At 48.5% G+C, this 26316-nt stretch overlaps 2 protein-coding genes and 1 long non-coding RNA gene across 4 annotated transcripts; 1 reads left to right on the forward strand and 2 right to left on the reverse strand.

Annotated features, from left to right (window-relative positions):
• Positions 1-2151: 2151 nt before the first annotated feature.
• On the reverse strand, positions 2152-6459 carry LOC137903041 (acetylcholinesterase collagenic tail peptide-like). Its single transcript, XM_068747160.1, is given in 18 exon segments — positions 2152-2221; positions 2491-2593; positions 2856-2954; positions 2957-2984; positions 3083-3202; positions 3320-3459; positions 3532-3628; positions 3832-3912; positions 3981-4016; positions 4268-4312; positions 4493-4519; positions 4608-4670; positions 4744-4815; positions 5637-5663; positions 5783-5827; positions 5976-6071; positions 6171-6280; positions 6366-6459. Coding segments are annotated over 18 exon segments (1353 nt in total).
• Positions 6460-7876: 1417 nt separating this feature from the next.
• Positions 7877-9376, reverse strand: LOC137902993 (cytochrome c iso-1/iso-2-like). Of its 2 annotated transcripts, none has more exons than XM_068747105.1 (3): positions 9259-9376; positions 8944-9121; positions 7877-8480 (listed from the first exon to the last, which is right to left on the reverse strand). In XM_068747105.1, exons 2-3 carry the CDS (start codon positions 9110-9112, stop codon positions 8332-8334), a joined length of 318 nt encoding a protein of 105 aa, XP_068603206.1. In that variant the 5' UTR covers positions 9113-9121; positions 9259-9376; the 3' UTR covers positions 7877-8331. The 2 variants fall into 2 exon arrangements, with proteins under 2 accessions (XP_068603206.1, XP_068603207.1); XM_068747106.1 differs by lacking the exon at positions 9259-9376 and adding an exon at positions 9224-9238.
• Positions 9377-22391: 13015 nt separating this feature from the next.
• Positions 22392-25028, forward strand: LOC137903542 (uncharacterized). The gene is made up of 3 exons (XR_011105769.1): positions 22392-22474; positions 24634-24739; positions 24819-25028. It is a non-coding gene; the product is annotated as an uncharacterized lncRNA (long non-coding RNA).
• Positions 25029-26316: the final 1288 nt, after the last annotated feature.

Consider the following 26316-nt stretch of genomic DNA (forward strand, 5'->3'; position numbering starts at 1 on the left):
GGTGGACAGACGTAAGACAATAGAGGGGGTCGTTGCAGGTATGAAGGCCGAGGGGCTGAGACGTCCGACACAGTCACAATGCAATAAGAATCATTATTACAGTGGAAAAACATTGTTCTCTCACACACACAAGCGTCCCGGTGCCTTACTGTTACATTTGCAGACGTTGATTATTAGAAATGGCCGAAAAAGCTGCACAGATAATGGAAATATGTAAAATCCTGCATGCTCGCTCCTTTACCTAACGTATCGATCAGAGGTGATAACACACACTGCACTGTTTGTGTGTGTGTGTGTGTGTGTGTGTGTGTGTGCGTGAATGTGTTACCCGTCTTTGTGAAGGCCTGTGTGTGTTGTTCAGCACAGATTCATAATTGTATATCTGTCCTAAATTATAGTGTCTGGTAACTTCATAGTAATTTATGAGACAAGAGATTTTATATTACTGTTACTATATTTGGCATAATACTACTATAACTATACTCTGCATGTCTGGTGAACCTTAAGGTATAAAACTAACCGCTGGCTATTGGACCCCTTTTGGTGTTTTTAACACTTTAAACTTATTTGATAATTATGCTCAACAATTATGATGTTAGCTCTTTTGGAGATAATAATGCATAATCACACGTAAACGTTACCCTGCTGACAAACATGAACAGAAACAGCCAGAAAGATTGAATCCAAATCCCAATGGCAAGCTTTCAATCCGTCTACTTTTGTGATTTATATTCAGAACTCATGGCCAGAAAGGTTCATATGAATTCACTCGTAGCTGTTTTAGTTTCAGCAGCATGTGTGGCACGTTTTAACACACAGCAGGGATTGTGTGTGTGTGTGTGTGTGTGTGTGTGTGTGTGTGTGTGTGTGTGCGTGTGATGGGGGCCCTCAAATGTCCTTTAACGCCTCTGCACAGGAACAGCTGAAAAGTAGAACTTTGCACTTTCTTCTTGCAATCACATGAGAAAACAATTTTGAAGAAAGAAAACAAACCCCCCCCCCCCCCCCCCCCCCCCCCCCACCTGGAGTGGAACACGGTCCCGTTCTCAAAGATTCCTTCGTGGTGGACCAGCAGGATGTCCCCGTACTTGGACTGCCGGTGACAGAGGAACGGTCTGTGCAGGACTTCCACCGTCACCTCCGCCTCGGGCAGCTTCCCCCCCGCGGCGACGGCGGCGCAGAGGCAGCCCAGCAGCGCGAGCAGCGTCATTCATCCACCGGGAGCGCCGCGACAAGCGCGCACAGGACGCGCTTCCACGGACGAGTCCACTCGAGAGGCTTGGCTCTCTCTCTCTCTCTCTACGTGGCACTTTCATCATACTGAAATCATCGTGGGAACTCCTCTTCTGATTGGCTGCGCTCGCTCATAAACCCCGCCCACGCAGCTTCCGCCGGGACTTGAGCGAATCGAGCTTCTCGTCTGCTGATTTTTTTTTTATTTTCACATCGTTTTTAGGAAATTCACAGTCATGCATGCAGATTACATTTCTCTGAATGAAACGGGGCGGGGCTGAGCTGCGGCTCCATGCTTGTTGTTGTTTGTTGTTTAAGTCTCTGTCTCCTGTCAGACATTTGAACGTTCACTATCTAGAGGCTCCGCCCCTTTGGCTGGTGCATTTACAAGCAGTCAGCTGCACATTGAAACGCACTTTCATGCATTATCACTATTGCACCTCAGAAATACACGTTCTTTTTGTAATACATTGCACAGGAATAAACACATAATTAATTACACGCCCCTGAATTACAGTACAAACGTCTTCAAGGTCATCGCCCCTCTTTTGTAAAAGGCTCCTTCTTCTTCTTCTAAGTAGTTCGTGACATAGCTTATATTTCTGCATCAACAGTCAAGTCATACATGTGGTTAACTACCAGTGTCCATAACAGTGCTGCAGCCAATGGATTGACAAACGATTAGCTGCTCCCCGACGTCGACAAAAAAGGAGTCACACCTCCACGGGAGCTCGGATGGAGTCGATTCAAAGCCGACTCCCGTGACTTTCAGTGGCTCAGAGCAGGAACAAGAGCCTTCCATTCGTACTCGCTCTCTCAGTCCATCTGTTTTTTTCTAAAGGGAGAAACTTCAAACAGAAATCTCAGGTATGATCCCTGCAAAGTTGCAATCTAGACGTTTGCATTTTACTTCCTGGTTCAGGTGAAATACTTGCAACCGGTGGAATCAATGAGGCAAGAGTCGGTGCACCCGAGCTGCCCGAAGGACCTGCAGAAGACACGGAGACAGGTGTCATACGGATATTTAGTTAGGGCGGAACCGGGCTTTCGTTGAGACGCAACTCTCTCTCTCTCTCTCTCTCACACACACACAAAATTTAAACCAAATCCTCTTCTAAAAGAGCGACCGTTACCAGGACGATGCACCATCGTCTCTGCTTTCAGACACGTGAAATCAAATCGACGCGACCATTAAAAGGCTCGCTGCAGGGTAACGTGCACGTCACGCACGCCCTCCGAACGCCGCCGTGAACATACCCAGGAAGATAGGACTCGCATGTCTGGTAGCCGAAGTCCTTTCCGTCGCACTCCTCCATTCCTTCGTGGCGGTAGCCGTCGCCACAGTAGGCCCACCTGCAGTCTGAAGCGACGGAGAGAGGAGGATGAGGAGAAGGCCGGTGGCACGTGAGGAAGAGAAGGGAGCGAAGATGACGCCGGTGATTGCTTTGGCACTCCTGCACATTTCACAAACGCCAATGCGGCGTTTTTTTTGGCTCGTGGAGCCGAACGGGGAAGCGAGAGGATGGTGGCCAATGAGAGGCGGATCACGCAACGGCAACTGGATGGACCCGCACGGAACCCGAGGGGCACGCCGAACAAGGGGGGGGGGGGGGGTAACTCACTGAGACAAGCGTCCGTGACGATCTGGTTTCCGTCGTCGCACTCCTCGCCGTTTTGGGCCTGCACTGTTCCGTCCCCGCACACGCCGGCTCTGTCCGGACCTTCTCCGTGGACTGGAACGACTGGAACGGCTAGTGGAACGGAGGTCGAGAGAACAAACACACAGCGACGGAGAAAACCGTGACGTAAAAGAACTCGACGAGAGCTTGAGTTCGTGGGCTCCGCCTACCTGGACCGGCTTCCATCCCTCTTTGTCTCTGAAGTACAGCACCCTCTGGTCTTTCCTGAACGCTAGTGCATTGTCGAGACGCAGACGGCCCATCTCTTCTTCGCTGCTTACCACAAATATCTACACACACACACACACACACACACACACACACACACACACACACACACACACACACGCGCGCGGATTCAGTTTAGTCCGCTTTACCCTCAGCAGTTTCGTGCGAGGCGTTCTTACGGCTGGGACTTTATTGGCGCTGCCCCGTTGCGTGTAGCTCCCAAACGGAGCATTATTTGCACCGACAGTGGAATCACAGTCGCAGCGACCCGGCGGACCCTGAGGACCCTTCGCTCCCTTTTCCCCGACGAGATAAAGCGCTGCAAAACACGAAAGATGTGTGACAATAGAAGGCAGGCAGCAGACGTGTGATATTACGCGTTATAAACCACCTGATGCAGGGGGGCCAGGGGGCCCCGGATGGCCGTTTGGACCGGGTGGTCCCGGGGGGCCCATGACCCCTGGGATTCCATTGTGGCCCTTCGAGCCCTGAGAAAAAACCAGGCATCGCACCAGTTTTAGAAAACAGAAGCACACATTGCAACCTACATTCCACTCGTGCATAATTATGAAAATCTAGTCCATGGGTACAGCGTGTGTGTGAGTGTGTGTGTGTGTGTGTGTGTGCGTGTGCGTGTGCGTGTGCGTGTGCGTGTGCGTCTCCAGCAAGCGTCTTCCGTGCCATCATTCACCTGTTTGCCTCTTTTCCCGGGTCGACCAGTCGGTCCTCTCTTCCCTTGGACACCTTGCTCTCCCTTTGGTCCCTGCTCACCCTGTGAAAGGGATTCAATTTACATTCAAATCTTTAATGCATATGAAATAATTATGAAGTCATTCTTACCTTCTGTCCCAGCATCCCAGGAAAACCCACCGAACCCTGAACGGAGACAAGTTAAGAGGTCGACGTGAGTCCACCGCCTGAGTAGAACGGGAACTCGTGAAAATGCTTTAGCGTTACTTGAATCTGCTTTTGAGACAGAAGACTCCAGAAGTTGACGCGTCATAAAAACGTGAGGCCAGCAACAACTGTTAAATGATTACCGGTAAGTACATGTAATACTGCTAACGGAACACAAGGCAACTTTCAGGAACGATTTATGGGTCGGAAACGTTCATTATTCGCTGCACCTTATCTCCTCTTCGTCCTCCGGCTCCAGCGTCACCACGAAGCCCCTTCGCATAACCAGAATTAGAAAGCTTGATTAATCCCAGAGGGAAATCCCATCAGCAACATTGTTCCACAGCACAAAACGCAGAAATAAGAATTGGACAGGACGCGCAGAGAGAAAAACGACAACTAAAAAAATAAATCATTTTATAGTGGCCCAAATAAAACGTGACCCCTGAACTCACCTTCTCTCCTTTAAATCCAGGCAAACCCTGAAACAACACACGAGGAACAAAACATCAGATAAGCTACGTCATAATTATGCATAACTCTACGTGATCGTGCACGTTTATGAATAACCTTCGTCCCTGGCGGTCCCCTCAGTCCTGGTAAACCCATGAGTCCCGGATCCCCTTTTTCACCCTGAACAAAATAAACATGCAGGAAAATGTGTCAAAAAAAGTAGCCAACTGTACTGAAATATATTCAGGCCTACCTCGGGTCCGTCTGGACCGGGCCACCCCGTTAGTCCATGTTTCCCCGGGAGGCCTGGCGCCCCTGTGCGGCCCTACGGAGACATTAGCATTAGCATGTAACATTGTTTCGCTGCAGCTGAGCATGAAGCTCAAAGACTAGCACGCCGTGGCCTCGTTCTCGTCTGCATTGCTAACAGGTAACGGCACGGTGCGCAGCACGAGGTGCCTCTGTGTCCTCCTAGGAAAGGAAACGAGCCATTCTCAGAAATGACAGCGATGCTAAGCTAGCCAAACAGACCACTTGTGGGCTCAAGTGAAACATGACAAAGCAAAAATAAAAAGGGTGTGATTAGCGGACGGGAATAAAAGATGAATTGTTGCTTTGTTTGCCAGCTGCTTCCAAGCAGCGCGGCAGAAACACATTACACAACTGCCCCACATCTCTCTAGCACCTGCATGCGCACCCCAGAGCTGCTGCCATGGTAGCAGGGCGCGCTCTCTCTCTCGCATTAAAATGGCAGCCTGTAGAACCGGCGTGGACGTGCCGCAGCTGCGTGAAGCAGATTTATCACGGAGAGGAGAAAGCACTTAGTGAGATTAAAGCGCAGTCGTGGAGTGCTGGGGGGGGGGGGGGGGGCTGGATCAGCATGGCTGGGTTCCAGTATGAGGGCTGCTGCTGGAGCCGGGCCAACGGGACGGAGGAGAGGGCGATGCAAGGGAGGAAGAAGGAGTGATGGAGCAGGAGGATGCAGCGGGGTATGATAGAACTTTTCCATGTGGTTTGAGTTTCCAGAGACAAACGCAGACGCATGACCCACAAATGACATCACAGAGGGGACAGCGGAGGCTGGGGGGGGGGGGCATGGAACCAGAGTGAGACGAGGAGACATGCAGGAAAGGAGGAGCGGCTCACCTTTGACCCTGGACGTCCAATTTCTCCCTGGAGAAGAACAATTGATGGAGAGGAGATGTAGGACATTAAGGACATTAAGGACAGCAAGGACACACGCATTTAGGTATTTCTGTGGCATTTGTTTTTATTCGAGATGAATAACACACCTTTTCTCCTTTTGGTCCTCGAATGCCAGGTAATCCACCACGACCCTAAAGAAAGACGCAGAATCCATCACGTCTGTCGCGTTCTCCGCTGCAGCTCGGCGTAAATGTTAACTTCCTTTTTATGATTGCTTTAGGATTTGCCTCTTTTCCGTCTATACGGCACACAACCACTAGTGCAAAAGACGGACCTTACCTCTGGGCCCCGGGGTCCCGGAGGTCCGGGTGAGCACCTCGTGTTCTGGCTTTCCTTCTCCTTTCCTCCAGATGGGTCGAAGATGCTAACGCCAACCTTCAATCAGACGTGGGAACCAAACCCGAGAGAAGACGGTTTCAGCGTGTGGAAAGCATTTTTTTCTTTTTTTATGCTTGCGATTGTTGGAACACTTACAGGACCGCCCCTCTTCCACGGCTGAGGTGGAGGTGGGAAGAACGGCGGCGGAGGTGGCGGCGCCAGACAACAGGGCTCGAACCTCGGCGGCTCATGCAGGAACCTCAGAGCTGCGGGAGGATGAGAATCACGGATGATCTCATGCCGCAACACGCAAACATGCATGCATGCAAGCATCGCCTGTCTCATACTCACACGTCACAGAGTGGACGCTGCCCATAGAAGAGTGGGGGGACCACGCGGAGCAAAGACTGATGTGGACGGACACAATGATCTGGACCAGGTCCATCCTGCTGCCGGACGCAAACACACACTCTGGTTCTGCAAACACACACTCTGGTTCTGCAAACACACACTCGGGTTCTGCAAACACACACTCGGGTTCTGCAAACACACACTCTGGTTCTGGAAACACACACTCTGGTTCTGGAAACACACACTCTGGTTCTGCAAACACACACTCGGGTTCTGCAAACACACACTCTGGTTCTGCAAACACACACTCGGGTTCTGCAAACACACACTCGGGTTCTGCAAACACACACTCGGGTTCTGCAAACACACACTCGGGTTCTGCAAACACACACTCGGGTTCTGCAAACACACACTCTGGTTCTGGAAACACACACTCGGGTTCTGCAAACACACACTCGGGTTCTGCAAACACACACTCTGGTTCTGCAAACACACACTTGAGTTCTGCTGCTCCCTCTGGAAGGTCTCTCTCTCTCTCTCTCTCTCTCTCTCTTCATAGCACAATAAACTTGTTGCAGCGCCACACTGCAGCAGATGCAACCCCCCCCCCCCCCCCCCAACACAAGATTGATAATCTCGTGTTGGTTCCACGTGCGTTTGAGAAAGAAGAAAATGCTGCATCGGATTGAAATAGTGATAATCTCCATATACAATGAAATAATCTGGTTAAATATGCAGCATGCTTTAATATCCCGGTGATGCTGCGGGATTATTAACCAACCCAACCTAAATGGACTGTCAGTGTTGTGTTGTGCACCCCCCCCCCCCCCCCCCCCAGACTGATGGGGCTCCTCTGACATTTGGAGAGCTGCAGCTGATATGGATCACTAATAAACCCGATCCCCGCATCGAACCGCTCTTCTCACGCCTCCGGTCAATAACAACAGAATACCTTTTCCTTGCGGTGCTGAAGGTCCCGGGGAGGCGGAGGCAGCTCGGGCAGGCCCAGCGCGTCTGGATCAGGGACTCGGTGGCGTCGAGTCGGCTTCAGTCCGACTGGCTGACACGATGGTCTGTCTGTGTCTGGTCCTTGTGTTTCAACTCAGCATGCCTACCTTCTATTTGACACATTTCATTTGGCGCTGATTTGATTTCATCGTAGAAATGGCGCCATCTGCTGTTCGTTCGTGGTGTTTTACCCTACTGTTAAATTCAAAATTCTGTGTAATAGTTTGTGTGCAAAAAAACCCACAAAAACAAAACATACACAAACAAAGTAGGCATCACAAGGAATATTTAAACATGTACGCGAACCTGACATATCTGATTTTCATATTTGATTTAGTGAGTCACCTCACAGCACCAGATACAATGTTTTTTCTCACATTTACTTATGAATTGTGTCTTTTAGTTTGAGTTTAAATTAACACAATATAATATTAAAGAGGAAGGAAACCAGAAAATTTTGCTGCAGGTCGAGTATGCCAGAGAAAACATCACCTTTACCACAAATGGTCGGTTTTATTGTAAATGACAAACAGTTCACCAAACAGTTCTTAAGACAATGAAATCACACAGCATTTTATAAAGAGGAGAAAATAGACATGCCAGCACCTTTTCACCTTTTGTATGCCCAAATGTACCCATTTTAAGCACTAAAAACAATAATAATAAAAAAACAAACCCAACCCTAAATGCAGGAAGAATTGAAGCGACATAAATACAAAGTGCAGAGTATCTGTGTAAGCAGAAGTTAAATATTCAGGTAAACAACAACTCTTTTTTTTGGCCAGATCCCAAAAGACAGTCAAAGGTGGACTTGTGATAATTAAAAGAGACGGAATAACAGCGTGGCAGCCTTGCAAAGAAATAATTAAAATAAACTACCCCCCCCCCCCCCCACAGCAAATGCATGGTAACGTAATGGTTCTGTATACAGGACGCAGACGTAGCGGCTTCCAGGATATTAGGAGGAGCTGGCTTCCTTTAAATAGGCGATGATGTCTTCTCTTTCCTTTGACTTTTTGAGGCCACCGAAAAGCATCTTGGTCCCAGGAATGTATTTCTTAGGGCACTTAAGGTAGGTATCCAGCGTTTCCTCGTCCCACGTGATACCTATAAACAAACAAACAAAATTCATCCGTAAAGTTTTCTAAATCTGAACTCTGATCTTATGAGTTCTACTTTCTCATTTTCCTGGAAGCGACACAAAAAAACGCTGACGGAGCTTCTTAGCTCTGTAACAACGGCACGATTATCACATTTCTAGATTCACTGGAGAACTCACTGAGGCCACAAATTAATTTTTTTAAATTTTGCTGGAGATGGGCTGTGACTCGTTTCTTTCCTGTGTCTCCTCTTGCCCCCCCCCCCCATCCTCCCTCCTGGGCGTGTCTTTGCTCACCTGCTCCTGTTTAAAGTCATCAAGCCGCTCTACAGGAACCCCAGCTCACCTCCAGCGTGTGACCTGATTATCCGGTTAGCAGCATGGCTGTCGGTGCTTTTCTACATGCTGCGGCTTCATTTGCTCACTTATCTATTTCCAGGTGTTCTCCAGGTAACTAGAAGCCATCCATACCTTTCTCGACGTTGGCCTTGGTGTAGGAGAACCCAGGCGCCTGTCCCGTCTTCCTCCCAAACAGACCCCACAGATTGGGTCCGGTTTTGTGGCGCCCCCCCTTTTCCAGCGTGTGGCACTGGGCGCACTTCATTACGAACACCTTCTTCCCTTTGCTGACGTCCCCCATGGCAGGCAGCTGGGAGGACCGGAGCAGAGATCAGTGTGTGCGTGTGCGTGTGTGCGTGTGTGTGCGTGCGTGCGTCCCCCCCACGACGCGGTGCCGGTGAAACACACCGACCTGGACTTCCGCCAAAGGCTCCGTCTGCGCCTTACCTGTCAGGATAAGTACGCCAGGTAGACGACGCCCCGCCCCCTCCCCGATCGTAGTCTTCGCTTTTTGTTGTCGTTTCGATGTCAACTCGTCACGATTTGCGTCTCAAAGAGCGGCGTCGAGGTAACAGAAGTTTAGAGACGGACGCGGTTCGCGCGTAACCGGAGACGACAAACGAGTATTTGGGTCACACCCATTTAACGTCCACTGCGCCGGCGAGGAATGCGTGAAATGCTTCCGCACCTGCACGATTGCACCTATCGGCTTGTCCTGGGCTGGAGCTTCGGGAAATGACGGGATTGTGCGAAGCCTCCCGAGTCGGTTCTGGCTCCAAACGCGCTCCTTGTCTGCTTGGTGGGTGTTTTAGACTTGCAGAGGACACACACATATATATATATATATATAAATAATCTTATTTTAAAAATACATTAATCATGTATTAATATAAACAAGGCAGCGTCAGATTGAACACTGACGTCACTCTTAAATTAACCATTTACGTAGTTTTCAGATTCAGACCAGATTTAACTTTGAGCCCAAGAGATGCGGTAATTTTACTTCAGTATTCATATACTATAATATCATATACTATATAGCCTCGTATACTATAATATTATAAAACTGGTGATTTCATCAGACAGCGTTTAGCTGATCTCATGTTTTGGAAGGTGCCATTAATTTGTTGATATGTGTGTTATTTAAGAAAAGGTCTTCATCTTTCCTCTTCCTCATTTAACAGCACTCGGGCCAGGTTTGCCTGGATGCACCATCAGGATGAGGAGCTCAGTCAACAGAGAGGACCTCCGCATGGGACAGCCGTCTCCTCCACATGGAGCGGGGCCAGGTGTCCGGACAGGAGGAGGCCTTAGGGAAGACCGAGGACACGCTGCAGAGACGGTGTCTCTCGGATGGCTTGGGAAGGCCCCGGGAAATGCCTGGAAGGCCTGGAGGAGGTGTCTGGGGAAAGGGAAGTCTGGAAATCCAAACTGAGACTGTTGCGTGCACGACCCTGATGAAGATGGATGATGGACGGATGGAAGGGGTGTCTCCCTCTAGTGGAGAAAGGTGAGCTTTGCCAAAGCCTCTCGGTGTCTTTTGACTCTCACTGCTGAGGGGGGTCGGTTGTGTGATTGATTGTTAGTTTTTTTCTGCGTGTGCGTGCGCGCGTCCTTTAGCAGGATTACTGCTTCCCTGAGAGCATTTTAAGTATTTCACCTTTATTAATTAAAAGACACAACCACATACGTATTGATACTCGAGCTTTGCTGGACGCTGTCTCGCTTTGCTGTCGGCCTACATCCTCATTAAGTTATTTTCCCCTGCACTGCCCTCACTTCTGAGCTGGATGAAGAGTCAAAATCTTCATCCCTGTTGGAAGAGACAGTTTTTCTATCAGTCAAAGCTCTATTTTACATCATTTACACTATGTAGAGTACTTCAAATCAAATGTTAGCAAGAAACAATTCTCTGTTCTCTGATACAAACTCTCCCTCCTTCTGCCTCTCTGTTTATCTCCGTTGTTCCATTGATCGGATCAGTTGCGTCTGCATCTCGCTGTTCGTGCTTACAGTTCTGCATCACAAGTGTATTACTGTGATGTAGTGATATACTTTATAATACACTGAGACTGTTTAAGGTTGAGTAAAAAAAGAGCAGGTGAGTTTTGCACATTGTGTCTATAAGTGCCTGAACGGTGCCTAAAGTTTCGCCAATAGGTGTGTTTGATTTGAGAATTGTGTTGAGGCCGCTGAGAATCAGGTCCAGAGTGAAAACCAAACTAATGACGCTTGTATCGAGCAAACGCCTCGTAATGGAGCAGGAATGAAGTCGCCGCCGTGTTCGTGTCTCGTGAAGACGAGTCCGGCGTTCGCGTCCTGCGTGCAGCGGGATGTGAGGGATGCCTGGGGTGAGACGCGGGTTGATCGTTCCAACCTACGGTGAGCTTTCATTTGATGCATGCGTCATGACCCCGACATCGTTGCCATGTCCAGTCCCCGCCGCCCAGGACGGAGATCATTGAATACAAACATCTCAGTGAAGCGATGTCCAAATCGCATCTGGCTGCGGTGATTCATCATCAACCTTAAGATGCTTTTTACGGCCATGGCCCTATCTTTCTGCATTATCATTTACCTCCCACCTCCACTCAGCCCTCTCTTCGTGCTCTCCCTCCTTGACCCCGGCCTCGGCTCGTATAGACGATGGGGTTCGGGATTTATGGATCCTGTCTCCGACACTTATCCACAGTCTCATCCGCCGTGGGCTTTCCTTGGACCTCGAGCTCTCCCTTTGTTCTTTCACCGAGCTGTCTGAGCACTCCCCTCTCAGACCTTGTTCTCGACCACAGTAATTCTCTCCTAATGTTATTAAAAGGCATCCCTCGCCACTCTGGCGGCCTTTTCATCTTTCCGATTTCTTACTCTTGCCCTTTATCCTCTTCCCCCTCTCCTCTGACTCGACATGCTGTCCACTTGCTTGAAAACAGATGTTGTTTAATTGATAGAAATTTAGCCCTACAGGTTTGATTTAATACACAATGATCCTTCCATATATAACAAGTTCTGGGTATCCTTGCTTCATATGTTGTATTTTAAGTATTTTCCTGAAATCTTTGTTTTTTAAAAATAGTATTTTAATAATAATAATAATACTAAAATGTTCCCTCTCGGATAGGAAGAGACCAAACAGGAAGTAGAATGACACCGGTCCCAGTGGCTCAGTTCAGCCTCATCTCTCTTTATTTCTGGGCTTTGGCAGCGTTCCCAAATTTGTTCTCCAGGACCGGGACACCCTCAGATTCCTGGGATGATTTGCAGGAATGTGCTGTTATTCCCCCGGTTGTGCTGATTTACGTGGAGTTTTATCTTCCTCCTCACTCAGACATCGGCCGGGTCATCAGCGCAACACTTTACATGCCCGTAACACTCAGTGAGGAGACACATTCATCAAGCCCCGATGACGGGTTATAGTTCTATCAATGATCAAATCCATTTCTGCGGGATCACGACATTATGATGTATGGGACGACGCGCTGACGCCGGACAGATGCGTGCGCACACACACACTTATAGTTTCGTAGGTTTGTGTTGGATTCATGACTCTCACATGAACACATAGTCAATAAAATAAGTGGCAGAGTGTGTGGCAGGATCTCGGAAAGAAATTACAGGGGAAGTTTGCAAAAAAGGGAGTCATTAATACCCCCAGTTGATCAATCGGCATAAGAAATGCACGCTATTTGTGACAACCCCCCCTCCCCCAAAATAACAAAACCTGATAGAGTTCTCAAAAGTTGAGAAGATGAGATCATTTCATACCTTAAATTTACTCCTGTATACTTTTAAACTCTTTGATTAGCTCTCATGTTCAGCCCTGACACGCTGCCAGTTTTCTTCAGTATTACACAAGTGTGTTTTTTTTACTCGATAGTTTACTGAAATTTTAAAATGTAGTTTGTATTTTTCCTATTTACTCAGACACAGTTTCCAGTTGCACCACTAGATGGCACCCTACGGCTGTGTGATGAAATGACGCACAGTTCTCTGTGTGTGTGTGTGTCTCTCTCTCCCTCCCCCTCCCCAGGTCAGGTCGTTAGACTGATGCCCTTTGATAAGGAGATTCATTTTATGTTGCATTTAATGCAGAAGAGCCTTCAAAAAAACTGGGATTTACTTGGCGTGTTGAAAGCGTGCAGTCCAGCAGGAGGCGCTCTGACGCCTTGTTCTCTGATCGGAGAGGGGGCGGAGCATCTAAGAAGAGGCGGCGGAGGAGGTAGTCCTGAAAAAGAAGAAGGCGTGGCTTAATTAATTGGTGGGAGTTTTCATGAGGGTGGGCAAAGGGGAGGATCTGAAACCAAGGCCAATCAGAGACTGTGAAGAATTCGCCAATCAGAGACGGAGAAGAACAGCGAGGCGTGGCTGGCCGGAAAAGGAGCAAATGACCCTTAATGAGAGAGGGGCAGGGGGGAAAGGGGCCCTGGGAAGAGGGGCATGTGTGTGAAAGGAGCGTAGGCCTGTTGTACGTTTCTATTATAAGACATATTCCTTGTACCTTGATTGAGCTGCAGAAGTGAAGCAGAGTGATGAAATAAAGAAGAGAGAGAATACGCATTGAGAAGGAAAAACCAAATGTAAATGTTGGAACCAGATGCGAGACGCTTAGCGTTGATGCATTTAGGATTTCCTGCTCTTACGGGTGGAAAAACACACAAACTGTCATTTTGTTGTTTTCCTTTTCCGCTGCTCGATTGAAATGTTGGCGCTTTATCTGCCGAGTGAGTTTCATGATCCTTGAATGCTGGAAAGCTCTTAAATCTCAAACACTGGCCGCCAATAAGGAAGTAGTCTTCACTCACAATACCAAATTAAGGCTTTTTTTCTTTTTTTTTTACCTTTTTGTAAATTCGATTCGTGCTGTATCCTGTGAGGAGAACGTGAGAAGAGAGGAAAAAAAGAAATATGAGCGAGGCTGAGAAAATGCTCTTTCTCTTAGTGTTTCTCCTGACCCCATGACCCCTCTGCTCCCAGTTGGACCGCCAGTTTGGCTGCTGTTGAGTGGGTCAGAAGGGGTCAAAAGTCATCCTATACACCCACGCGGAGAGCTACACCGTGACCTCCAACCCGTCCCCGCCGTGCAGCTGAACCCTGCACAGCGCCTAAAGCAAAGCAGGGCGAGGGGGGGGGGGGAGGAAGTACTGCATTTTTTTTTTTAAACACACATAAATCAGCTTTTGTTTTACTTCCAAGATGCAAGATGTCTTCTCCAAGCCACTCGAGCTGTGGTCATGTGAAATACATTGGAGCAAACTGAAGTTATTGTTTGTACACGGTTGTGTCTTTTTCGCTCTCGTCGTAATAATTGCGTTGTGGCTAGTTTAACGCGATCGCTAATCGAATACACGAGGCTGCCTTGCCGAGGCAGGAAGCAGGCACTGACTCATTTACTGCTCGCTCAGTGTTGAGTGGCGAAGAGGCGGGAGCCTCGGGAGAAACATCACAAGATAAATACCGGTTAGATTTCAAAGCGATATTTTATTTTCCTTCTCAGCTCAAGCGGGTTTGATTCAAGCAGTGTTATAAAAGCCTTGTTGGGTTAAAAAATAATGATAAAAGCAGAGACTTTGTATTCATTCTTTGCATGCAGTCTTTCTAAAGAGAAATATTTGAGTCAAAACAGAAGGCGTGGCCTTAATTCCCCTGCTGCTGCTGACTGATTCCTAAAACCTCGAATAATTTGGAACAACTCTGGTTTTTCACTATCTCGAGCAAGTAAACTATGTTTATTATTTTTATTTAAACCCTTTGAGCTCTAATTTCAGTAATGCTCATTGTTGTATGTTTTTATTTAGACACATATTGCTTTTATATTTAAATGCCTCTATCAGTAAGCTATTTATCACCAGGAATCAAACACGTTTGAAATGGAAAGCCAGTGAATTGCTTTGAGGGTAATGAACGACACAACACTGTCCACATTGAATTTCATCACGTCAAAATATACACATGCGGAGTATTCGCTGTGTATTTGGACCGTTACGTGTGAATAAAATACCGCAAACCTCTGATGGCTTGTGATGTAAACGTATCCCCACTTTCGCCTCATTTCCCCTCCCTTTCCCACTCTCTCCCCATGCCATTCCCGGCAGCTAGAATTGGAACATACAGACTGTGTGTGTGTGTGTGTGGGAACTCGATACAGACCAAGCTATCAACACAGCCTACAGGATCTCCAGAGCTTTGCGAGAAGACGGAATTAAGACGAGGGAGTCAGTGAGAGAGACTCCAATTTGAACTCAACAAAGCTTTTCAGTGGCACACGCGCACACACACACACACACACACACACACACACACTGAGTGGTAGGGACAGCTGTGGAACAGTGACATCATCTTTAGTTGCCAGTCGGTGTGTTTGATCAGGGTCGAGGGGAAGATTGAAACTGAAACAACCAGAATGCTCCCTGGACAGACACCGTTTGCCAGTAAAAACAGCATTGTGTGTGTGTGTGTGTGTGATTGTGTGTGCATGAAGGTTTAGCAGCCCCAATAAACCCACAACATTGAACCATACTCTCTCGCTCCCCTCCTGCCTCCACGCTGATAGAGGTCGGGTATATTCCTTGTGGTAATCAGACCCTGATCTTCCAGAGGTTGCTGTAAACACAGCCTGCGTGCTAAAGTGCCAGCCTGCCAGGCAGACTGTCTCTGGTGGGGATTTAGCCCCCCCCCCCCCCCCCCCCCCAGAGGGCACGGCGGAGCACACACGATGCCTCCCGAGCACGCTAACTCTGATTTGTGCAAGAGAGAGGAGTTTGTGCCAGTGTGTGTGTGTGTGTGCGTGCACATTCATCAGGCATGCGCCTGGATCTGATCGGTAAATTAGACGTTACATGGAAATTGGGAAAGTGGCGAGGTGGCGCACCAATGCTACTTATTGCAGCTCAGTGAAGATGAAAACAGATGGGGTGCGTGCACGCACGCACACACACACACACACATGCGCACACACACATGCACACAAATATAACAAACCCAACCCTGTGCCTGGGGTAAAGTGCAGATTTAAACAGTGAGACAAATCACCCCTTCCACAAATATAGAGTTCCACACAACTATTTAAAGAAAACTAAATGCTCTCATTTTACAAGGAATTTTCTGGCTGAATTGATGCAGTGAGATGTGTGTGTGTGTGTGTGGGGGGGGGGCAAAGAGACAAAGCAGAAAGCAGGAGAAGATGATGAAAGCCAGCGGAGGGACACCACCCACTGAAGCAGACAGCACAGGCTGTCCCACTCGGGCCAAAGTCAGCAGTCGCACAAAAGGTGCAAAATGCCATCTGGGCGAGGCAGCTACGCTACACCCAGACAATAGGGGCTTATTCACGCTGCCTGGTCCATCCAGAACCATCTGCTCCTGGTTAGAGCGAGTGGGAGATGGGACCCCCCCCCCCAGAGGACCACATGTACAGCGGGACGCCGTTCTGACATCAGCATAATATTAGAATCAGTTTGTGGAACATGGAAATGAAGCTGATCGGCTGCATGCGTGAATCAGGCGCGTGAGGCTGCTATGTTGGGAAGGAGGACACGTGTGTTGGTGAAACAATGGTGAAAAGGGAACAACTGTTACGACAGCGGGGGGGGGGGGGGGGGTAGAAAAGGAGCGTGATGCATCTCCACGTATTGTATGCAAGCGCAGATGCAGCATAACGGTGACAATTTATCAGGCGTTGGGAAAACAGAACAAAACAAAGACGGTAGCAAACTCGGTTTCTTATTGGTTGGGTTCAGTAGTGCGGTAGAGGTCTGAAGTTCCACGTCCCGCCCGAGCTATGGGAGGTCGGCGCTTTGGTGTGACCAGCAGGACTGTAAGGCGGCTAGAAAGAGAGGGAGCATGTCAAGAATGTGAGTTTCTGGATGTGCAGGGCACGTAGAAGTACACGCATAAGCACACGAGTGGGTATAAATACTGTAAGGATACACAGTTTATTTATAAACGTGCACACACATGCCACTCGTGCACATTGCATTGCAGCGACCCGACCCATGGACACCTGTACTGTGCTTTAGCGTCACTCTACTCCCATTTGTAATCTCACGCTTATTCTTTCATGAGTATTTTTTTTAACGCTACATTCCTGCTCGTAGTAAGGAGAGATCGATGACAGCGGGCTGTAAAATGACGTGCTTGTATGTCGGAGACACTGCCGGTTATTCGCCTGATTCGTTTCTAAATGGCTGGTTTCAGGTCTTGATGCCATTTGTTTTTTTTTTAAACGCCAAGGATTTGCTCTAGCATGCCCTGCTTCAGTCAGGGTGCGGCCATCTTGGTTCTGGACAAGTCGTCAGCGATATGTTCAGTTCTCAGCCACATCCAGTCAGGGTATCCTCGCCAGTCTTTTCTGCCCCCCCCCCCCCCCCCCGCACGGCTAAAAAGATCCATTCCTGCAGGATTTACAGAACAAGAAAACCCCAAAAACCCTTTTAACTCTGTGTGTTTGCACGTTTCCATCAACGTTAAACCAGTAGACTCGACCGGCCCGGCTGTCATCGGCAGCCATTGCTTACCTGGATCGGATGCCGTCGCAACATGTCAGATTCTCTCACGTTAATGTCGACACAGCGGTTGCCTATCAGCCTGACGCCGCTGACAATTTGTGTGTAGCCCGGTTAGCACATTTTGTCCGCCTGTGTTGAAAGAGACGCGCCAAGGATTGTCTCGTTATACTTACGACACGAATGTCGACGCATGCGACTGCGCAGCCGTCTGCCCAACATTCACGAGGGGCGCGCTCAAACGCAGCTGCTGATGAGAGAGCCGTGTCAAAATGTATGCCTGGTGCTAACGAGCGGGCTTGTTCTCAGACACAACCAGAGGCAGAAAGTGTGGAACCCCCCCCCCCCCCCCCAGTCGATTGTTGACAGACAGCTTTCAGAGGCCTCGGATAAATGAAGGAGTCTCTCAGTGAGCCAATTCCCAAATGCTGAAGCCTGTTCACCCGCAAGTCTTACAGGCGAAACTGAATGCATGCCTTCACAAATAAGCTTTGTTATTTTCCTCAAGTCTTTTTTAAACATTTGCTTCCACATAGGAAGCATCGCCGTCATCTTCACGTATACTGATGGGGCTTGATGCAATGAGGACTGCAGATCTGTGGCGGGAAGGTTGGAAAGAAGAACAACAGAGATTCTTAATTTATTAGAGAGAGAGAGAGGTTTTTTTTTGTGTGCGTGTGATTTCACTTGACCATCTTTCTGGATATTGTTACGCAAATCTATTATAGTATTATCTGCTAACGTATCACACAGCCTCCATCCATAATATCTAAGACCAGGAGATGATTTCTGCATTTAATTACAAGTTTATTTCTCTCTTTTTTTTGTATTATTTTATCATTTTCACAAGGCTGCTTGGCTGGGCAGCTTTTTTTTTTTTTTTTTAAAGGGCCTGAACTTAAAATGTAAATAATTAAAGTAAGTTGTGTAGTTTAAAGTGAACCTTTCTAATCATTTGATCCCAGCAGAGACCTTGTTAGTTTGGAGGGGGGGGGGTCCTTTGGGTCACATCCCATCGGAAGTGGTCCAGCATGCTTCCTGAATTTGTATCGAATCCGATGATATTCTGGTTTCTGCTAGTAGTCGTCTATTGTATGTATTCATCAACGCTCCTTCTGACTGTGTGTGTGTGTGTGTGTGTGTGTGTGTGTGTGTGTGTGTGCGCACCTGCAGGGCATAAAGAGGTTTGTGACTAGCTTTGACAAGCTTTGGGATGCTGATAGACATCCCAACTGTCAAGAGAACAAGCACGAAGCCGAGGAAAGATGAAGCGTGCTGATGAAAGGTTCGGGGAGACGGACTGACTGAAAGCTAAGCTGACTGAGACTGAGATGGATACACGAAGGCAAAACACTGCAACAATAAATTACCTGCTGTCACTATTCCCTCCTTCATCTGCCCGGCTTCTAATTCGCCTCTGCCGCCCCTTTCTCGGGCGATTCCTCACTTATCTCCCTCGTCTTTCAGTGGCCGGGCCCTCACCTGGACGAATGGGCGAGACGGCACCGCGCGCTTCCTTCGCACGGGCAAATCTAAATACACACGATGTGCGCTGAGTGGTCCGAGCTTGCCTGAGCACGGATGAAGCTGATCTGTGTGTGTGAGCGTGTAGAGAAAAGGAAGGGTTAGGAGGGCAGCAAGAAAAAGACAGAGTTCATTATAATCTACAGTATGGTGGGAGTGGATGAGTAATAGAGGGACGTGTGTGTGTGTGTGTGTGTGTGTGTGTTTCCTTGGTGAAGAGCTGTTAACAGTTTAGTCTGGGTGTGCTGTCAGGGTCTTTCACCATGACAACCAGGCCTGTATTTCTGTTAACAGAGAGCCCCTGGCTTCTAACCCCATCACACCCATGTATACAGTCCTGCACACACACACACACACCTCCTCGCTCTCTCACACACACATAGCAACCCCCCCCCCCCCCCTCTTCATTTAGCTCGCCCAGTTAGCGATTCATTCCACAGAAGTTACACAACTTGTTTACATCGCGCTGAAACCCTGCAGTGTGTCAGACGCTCACACGGGAGCGGCGCCCCACCTGGCGTGCCAGATGAAAAAGGTAAGTAAGGTCAGAAGCCAGCGTGTCTCTGTGGGGGGGGGTTTGGAAGGTCACAGGTGTGCTTAGGCTTAACGCCTGCGAAGGCATGTGCGCTTGTTGGTGGCTTTGAAGCGTTCCTCGCTTCACAGAGAGAATGTCACAAGATCACAACAATAACAACACCTCAAAGCACAAAAGGCCGGATGGAGAAAAGGGCGCACTGAAAAGCAAGCGGAGTGCGTGCCGTGACAGACGGATGTTCTGATGGACACGAGCATGAAGCGACAAGAGCTCTGACAAATGCTTGTTGGCTATTTAGCCAACAAGCATTTGTCAGAGCTCTTGTCGCTGAGCGACTTGACAGAAGGACAGACAGACGGATGAATATGGACACTAAAGGCGACTAAAAAAGCTGGCGAGGAGAAAGCAGCAGCTTTTCTGTCAGGCATCAGCGGGAAAAAGAACTCTTCAGAGTCGACTGATTAAACATTTTAGGCTCAGCCCGAAGGGCTGACAGCGCTCAGAGAAAATGACAACCGGAGTCGAAGACTTCCGATTTCTCCTGCTTGACTGGACAGGCAGAATGCAAGTGGCGAGATTGGAGATAGGGGAGGGGGGGGGGCATTCCCTGCCTCACCCTGTCACATTTATCAGTGCCGTGGCCCGAAAGGCGGGAGGCGGCGCGGATGGGTGGCTGAATTTTGACTAATACATCTGAACTCCGTATTTCCTGCTCCCCTCATGAGGCCTTTGCCGGTGGTGTGAGTGTTGACAGTCTGCTGTCTGTGTGTTTACAGTCTTTTGTTGCTCAAGACAAACTGCCTCGTAGGGGCCGCTGCATTAATCACGTCTCTTACATATTTATTCCGTTTTGTTTCTTTTTCTTTTTTTTTCGAATCCATGCAGACGTCTTTCCGGTGCGAGATCCTCGTGCGTTGATTTTCAAATGAATGCTTTTTTCTTCTCAAGAAAAAAAAAAAACGTAACTAGAAAAGCACTCGGAGAGCGCAGACCTCCGCCGAGCAGCTCGTTCCCCTCGTACTTGGGTTTACACCGTCCACATGGTGATCTGGATCTGATCCGGATGAAATTCGGTGGTGAGATAGAAACCGCCACCATGCGTGACTATGTCAAATTCCATACACATTGGTCGATAATCAGGCGAGATATTTAGGAGCAAATTATGACGCTCCATTGACTGCGATGTTGCCAAACATTTCAGACTGATCCACAATCCAGGATCTCTTCTGGATCATCACCAAAATGTAATCAACTGTTTCTGGTAACATTCCCAACAGAACTTTCTTACTTATCTTGCTAACAGCTGGACCGATAGACGGACGGATAGACAGACAAACGACGGCGATTGCATTACCTTTGCCTTGGCGGGAGGTAAAAAGACTATAAGCTGTTATTACAGTGACCTCTATAGGCCTCTTTAAATCTTTAAAATAGGTGAAATACAAGCTTGTAGGAAAAATCATTTCATTATATTTCATGGTCCAACACCACTTACAAATAACTTCATGGGTCCAGACCCAAATGGCTTCGAGGTTGAATCCAGAATATGTCCCGCCTACTCATCCGTGTCTGGACTGGAAAATGGAGCGAGGTCAAGGAAAGATGTGAAGAAAAGGTCTCATTGAGACCAAATCAGCCATTGCTGTGAAAACACCATCATCCCCATTCATTTTGACTGTGGGTTGAGTGTTCGGGGCTGCGGCGGAGCCTGTGGAGAGACGCTGAAGCAGACTCAACTTCTGCTGTCACGCCGCAGCGGCCCGTCACGATGGCAGCAAGACCGTCGGGTGATTAACGGTACCGTTGTTCCAGTCATTTGCAGCTTCCTTTGAGTTATTATTTTGGGCGGCACATCAACCGGGGAATGCGTCAGCAGGGGAGGGAAAAACCCGGAGAACGCCTCTCTGGAAGAGTTTTTATTATTTTTTTACTTCCAAGCCACGAGCTAGAGACCGATCGGTTTCCAAGGTGTGAGACTAAAGCGTGACGTTCGGCCAGGATTGTTACACCGACCGAAACTCTCCGTTAGGTCTGATCAGGCCTGATTAATCGAAAAACAATCCCGAGAAGGATGGAGGCGGCAGCCCAAAGATTCGGCCTCAACTACAGGATGATGACGATTGTAGTCCACTAATATTGACTGAACACTCAGATTTAATAGCCCCCCCCCAAAAAAAGAAAAAGTTGTTTTGGTTTCCTATTTAACCAATTTTGGAGTGCTGAAACATTTGTGGTGCAGAGAAAGTGTTGCTGCCAGCGCACAGTGTTTGTTTTTCTCCCTCCGGCTCCGAGGACATCGTCCTGATTTACTGCTGCTTGAGAATGACGTCTGCCAAGATGATGACATGAAACCAGCTACCCGTGTTTTTTTGTTTGTTTTGTTTTGGATACTGGGACAGATTCATTCCCTCTTCGGTTTCAAGACGCATCTCGTTCTGCTTGTCGTTTTTTAATCCGATGACAGAGAGACGTATTTCTTCTTTCGGCTCGTTGATAGATGTCGAGCAGCCGGGGCCTTTGAAATTATTACGCACATACATATGCAAATGATCATCTCCTTCTTCACATTATGCACAGAAAAGACAAATGCGCACACGCGCACGCACGCACACACCCACGCACATGCACGCACACAAATTAAAAGTAAATACTTTAGACTTGTTGAATCATGTAGTTAATTTCTGTCATGTCAGTCCTCACTTCACAGCTGTGGAATAACAAGTGTTGATGGTACACACACACACACACGCACACACACACAGTACGCATACGTCAGCTGACCCCTCGCTCTTGTCCACACACATATATTCAGGTCTCTCATTCATTAATCTTCATTTCAACACACACTCTGGCCGCCGTCAGCACATGTGCTCCCAACGATCACTTGGCACTGTGCACGCTCTCCCTCTCTCCCACGCACGCGCACACACACAGAAACAAGCTCTCAGAGGGTGAGATCTGATTGCTGTCACTGATATCAGGCCCCCTCCTGCTGCTGAGCTGTCCATCTGGCTGCCCGATCAGAAGGCAGAGTGCGTCTCGCAGCGGGGCTCCTGTCACTGCGTATTAAGAGAAAGCTGACGGCGGATTCGAGCCGACGTTGAAGGTAATGCTGGCATCGGTAGAATTCTTTGGTGCCTGTCTCACGTCAGGATTATAGTGGACCACGCTGACTCCCACGTTGTTCGGATAGCGATGTTTGGTTACCCTGGCGGTCCGGCGACAACCTTTTCCTGGACGCATTCGTGGAACTGATCTCCTTGGAGTGTGTGAGAAGGTGGCATTTTCACCTCTTTCAACCCTATATCTCCAGGACTGCATTTGGCATCAACTGCTATTTGACTCACTTTCCGTCATATTTCTGTCATCTCATCAGATTCGTTAAATCAAATCCAGATGCCAAAGGACATGTTGGTAGAGAGTCACAAATCACCCGCGCTGATGAAACGCCGATTCCCCCCCCCCCAAAGGTTGTTCACAACGTTCCCTGAATGGCAGGCGATGTGTGTTTGGCTGAACCCAGCTCTTTGCAAGGCACTGATTGTCTGTAACAGAGACAAATAAACTCCCACTCTGCGTTTGGCCGAGCCAATCAGTGCCGCTGAATGATTCAGTCCCACAGTTTATTATGATTTTTACGCCATGCATTCCAAATGGAACCCTGAGCACGAACAAGCACGCAGGAAAACCAGGCACTCACGCTTTGCTTATTTCTCTCTGCCCCGCTTTCTGTCGCGGCTCTGTCAAAAGGCCTCTTGTTCTACCGGACCCCGTTTTTGACGCTGTCATAAAGGCGAACTATCGTATAGAAAAACCTCCCTCGGTTTCCACCTCATTCACTCTTCATTCACAAATTGTGCTGAACAGAGAGGGTTGTGTGGGCTGCTGTGTTTTTACCCCAGCTGAGACTCGACTGTCAGTGAGATATTTGGGGGAGGGGGGGGGGGGGGTGACAGGAAGGTTTAGGTGTTGTAATCAAACCCTCCTAATTCCCCCCAGGCTTGTTACGATGATCAAATCCTGCGCTAATTGCCCCGTGAGTCACATGGAAGCCAGAGGCGCTGTCCACGCAGCAACCCTTGGGGACAGACGGGACAGACGGGACAGAGGGCCTTTTCTGGACTCAGACAAGATGAGCGTGCCAAATCGAGCTGTTACTGTAGTTGAAGTGTAAAGACGCGCACTGATCTGCATTAACGCGACGCGAGCCGCTCCTCGGCGAGCTAAGCTGGTTCACAATTTCTTGAACGCTCCTCAAGAGTATTGCAAATGGATTTTTGAGACTATAAAGGAATCCCGACACGACCAAGTCCTAAACATAATGAAGTGTAAGACATAAAACCGGCGTGCTGCTCCACTGTTTTTAAATAATTGGAAATGGAAGATGGACAATCTTCCTTTATCTGCTCTTCTATCTCAGGACCCCCCCCCCCCACCACCACCTTCTTCTCCTCCAATCTTCACTTTTCTCTCGCTGCCTCCCTTTCCGGGGGTTTTACGGCTGGACGTTCTTTGACCGCTGAACCGCTACGCCGAAAAGCAACAAAGTGATCCACGGTCACACTTTAGGAGCTGTCAGCGGAACCGTGCTCCTCCGTCGACGGGAGAGGAATGCTTTCATGCGCCTCCTCGCCACATGCAGACAGCTTTTTTTTTCTCTAGCACCTGGGTGTCGCACTTAAAAGATGGAAGAAACACAATCCATCAAACAACAAGAAAACAGGGTTTGTTTTTGATCAGGCACAACTATGGCCTGATTTTATTTGTTTTGTTAATGTTGGCTGATCTTTGTTGTTCTGGTCATCGTGATAGTGATTTTATTAAGTCGACTATTCTAGGGCAAAGAGGAACAAATACCCCTCTCCCATGTTATAGCCTGATTTCCTCGCTACTCGGATGCACCCTCTGCAGACTCTCCTTCGCCCATGAAAAAAGAGAGTCATTATTATCAGTGCTAAAGGACTACGATGCCTTTTTATTTTATTTTTCCAGTTCTTTTAGATGCTAATGTTTTTCTTGGAGGCTGTTTACGTGACAACACTTAGTAAATAAACTGCGCCCAGATTTTCGGGGGCCTGAAAACACAAACCGTTAAAAAACAGGCTCCAGAGTGAATCTAATGAAAACACGGTTGTGTCAGATTAACTCTCCTCCAAAGTTGCACCAATACTGAGAGGCTAATATTGAACACCACCGAACCAATGACCTGGATCAGCTCCACAACATTATCGTATCAATGCAGATTTTTTTTTATTTTATTTTCAGCAAGACAGAGCTTTTTCGGCTCTGGAAAAACATCTTCTATGAATAACGAAAGTAACTTGGAGCTCAGATGGCAGCCGACATTCATTTCCTTCTCTAAGTTCAGCATGTAAGTTACACTTTGCTCCATTTCTCTTTCTGTTGAGCCATATTAACTGTGAGTTTCTTTGTTGCCGGTGTTGCTGAAGGCTGAGGCTCCTCGCTCCGATGGGCGCCCACCCAGCTGCAATCACGGGTAGCGGCTAATGGAAGAGAAGGATTGTGGGAAAACATGGAGGCCTGGGGTCTGCGTGTCAACATCGCTCAGCATCCTTTGGCCTTGTTGCAAGACTAAACACACGCACCCGCACACACACACACACACACACACACACACACACACTGTCATGCGCATTGGCCCAACCATCAACTTGTATGTGACATTAAAGCTCTGACAAACTCAAGCTGGCCCAGCGAGCTTGATTTTAACTAGCTCCAGCTGAGGGCGGACATAGACCACTTTGACCGTGTGTATAATAGTGCATGTGCGTGTGTGCGTGTGTGTGTGTGTAGCCTTATACCCGCAAGGACACACAGGTCAGCTTGGTTATGTGTCTACTCCTTCATTTCCTGCTCCTGTGAGGCATAATTTCCTCTTCACAGTCACAGAACATGGCAGTTCACCATCAGGGGGCAAATCTGCCTGTTGTGAGTATACGTGTCAGTGTGTCTGTGTGTGTGTGTGTGTGTGTGTGTGTGTGTGTGTGTGTGTGTGCGTTCTCCAACCAATGTGAATAAAAGTCATGCACTCAAAAGGGGATCCAACACACTTGTTGCTGATTGAGCCACATCTCCAGCCTTTGCTTTCCTGCCTCTGCGTCATCTCCCTCCTCCTCCTCCTCCTCTTCCTCCTCCTCTGCTCAGCTGTGAGTGATTAAGTTGAGCCAAAGGGGTGGGTGGGTGGGTGGAGGAGGGGACAGCTAGGGTGCTCACTCACTGGCTGAGTAATGGCTTCCAGAGACCCCCGACTCTCTGGCTCTGTACAGCGCAAGGGATAATCAGGAGTGACGGCCCGGCCCGTTTGGACAGCGTAATAGCAGCCCTGCTCCTGTCAGGGACAGACATGGACCCCCCCCCCCCCTCTCCTCCTCTCTCCCCTCGCCACAGGACCCCCCACCCCCCCGCCACTAGGCTGCTAGTCTTTGCCACAACCATCTGACAAGGAAATGTTGGGTAAGAAGAAACAGGGGATTGAGAGCGAGGGGAGAAAAGGCTGAAATGGGGGATTCATTAAAGCAGGTTGAGGCTGCTGGGGAGCGCACACTGCGCGCCGAAGAGGGGCTGCTGCCATGTGTTGGTTTTGTGCTTGTGTGTGGTTGTGTATCAAATTGACTTTGTGTGTTTAATGAAGCCTCTGGGCTGCTGGGGGGGGGGGGGGGCATCATGTTCGTTTAACAGTACAAATCTCAAGCAAAAGCAATACTGAAGTTACGGTGCCGATATGAGCCCCGAGTCCACACATGCGCATGTTTGCCAGGTTTCTAATGCGGTCTGCTGAATTGTGCTGTCTCCACGGCGATTGGTTTCCATCACCAGCCAAGGGCTAAAACCATCGACAGTGCCCCCCCCCCCTTCCCCGAAACCCAACTTCTTTTCATTTTTCAATTTCACTTTCATCAACCGCTGCCGCCTGTTTGTTTTTTTTCC

Source organism: Brachionichthys hirsutus, chromosome 13, assembly GCF_040956055.1.
Source record: "Brachionichthys hirsutus isolate HB-005 chromosome 13, CSIRO-AGI_Bhir_v1, whole genome shotgun sequence".
In the NCBI taxonomy this organism is placed as follows: Eukaryota; Metazoa; Chordata; class Actinopteri; order Lophiiformes; family Brachionichthyidae; genus Brachionichthys; species Brachionichthys hirsutus.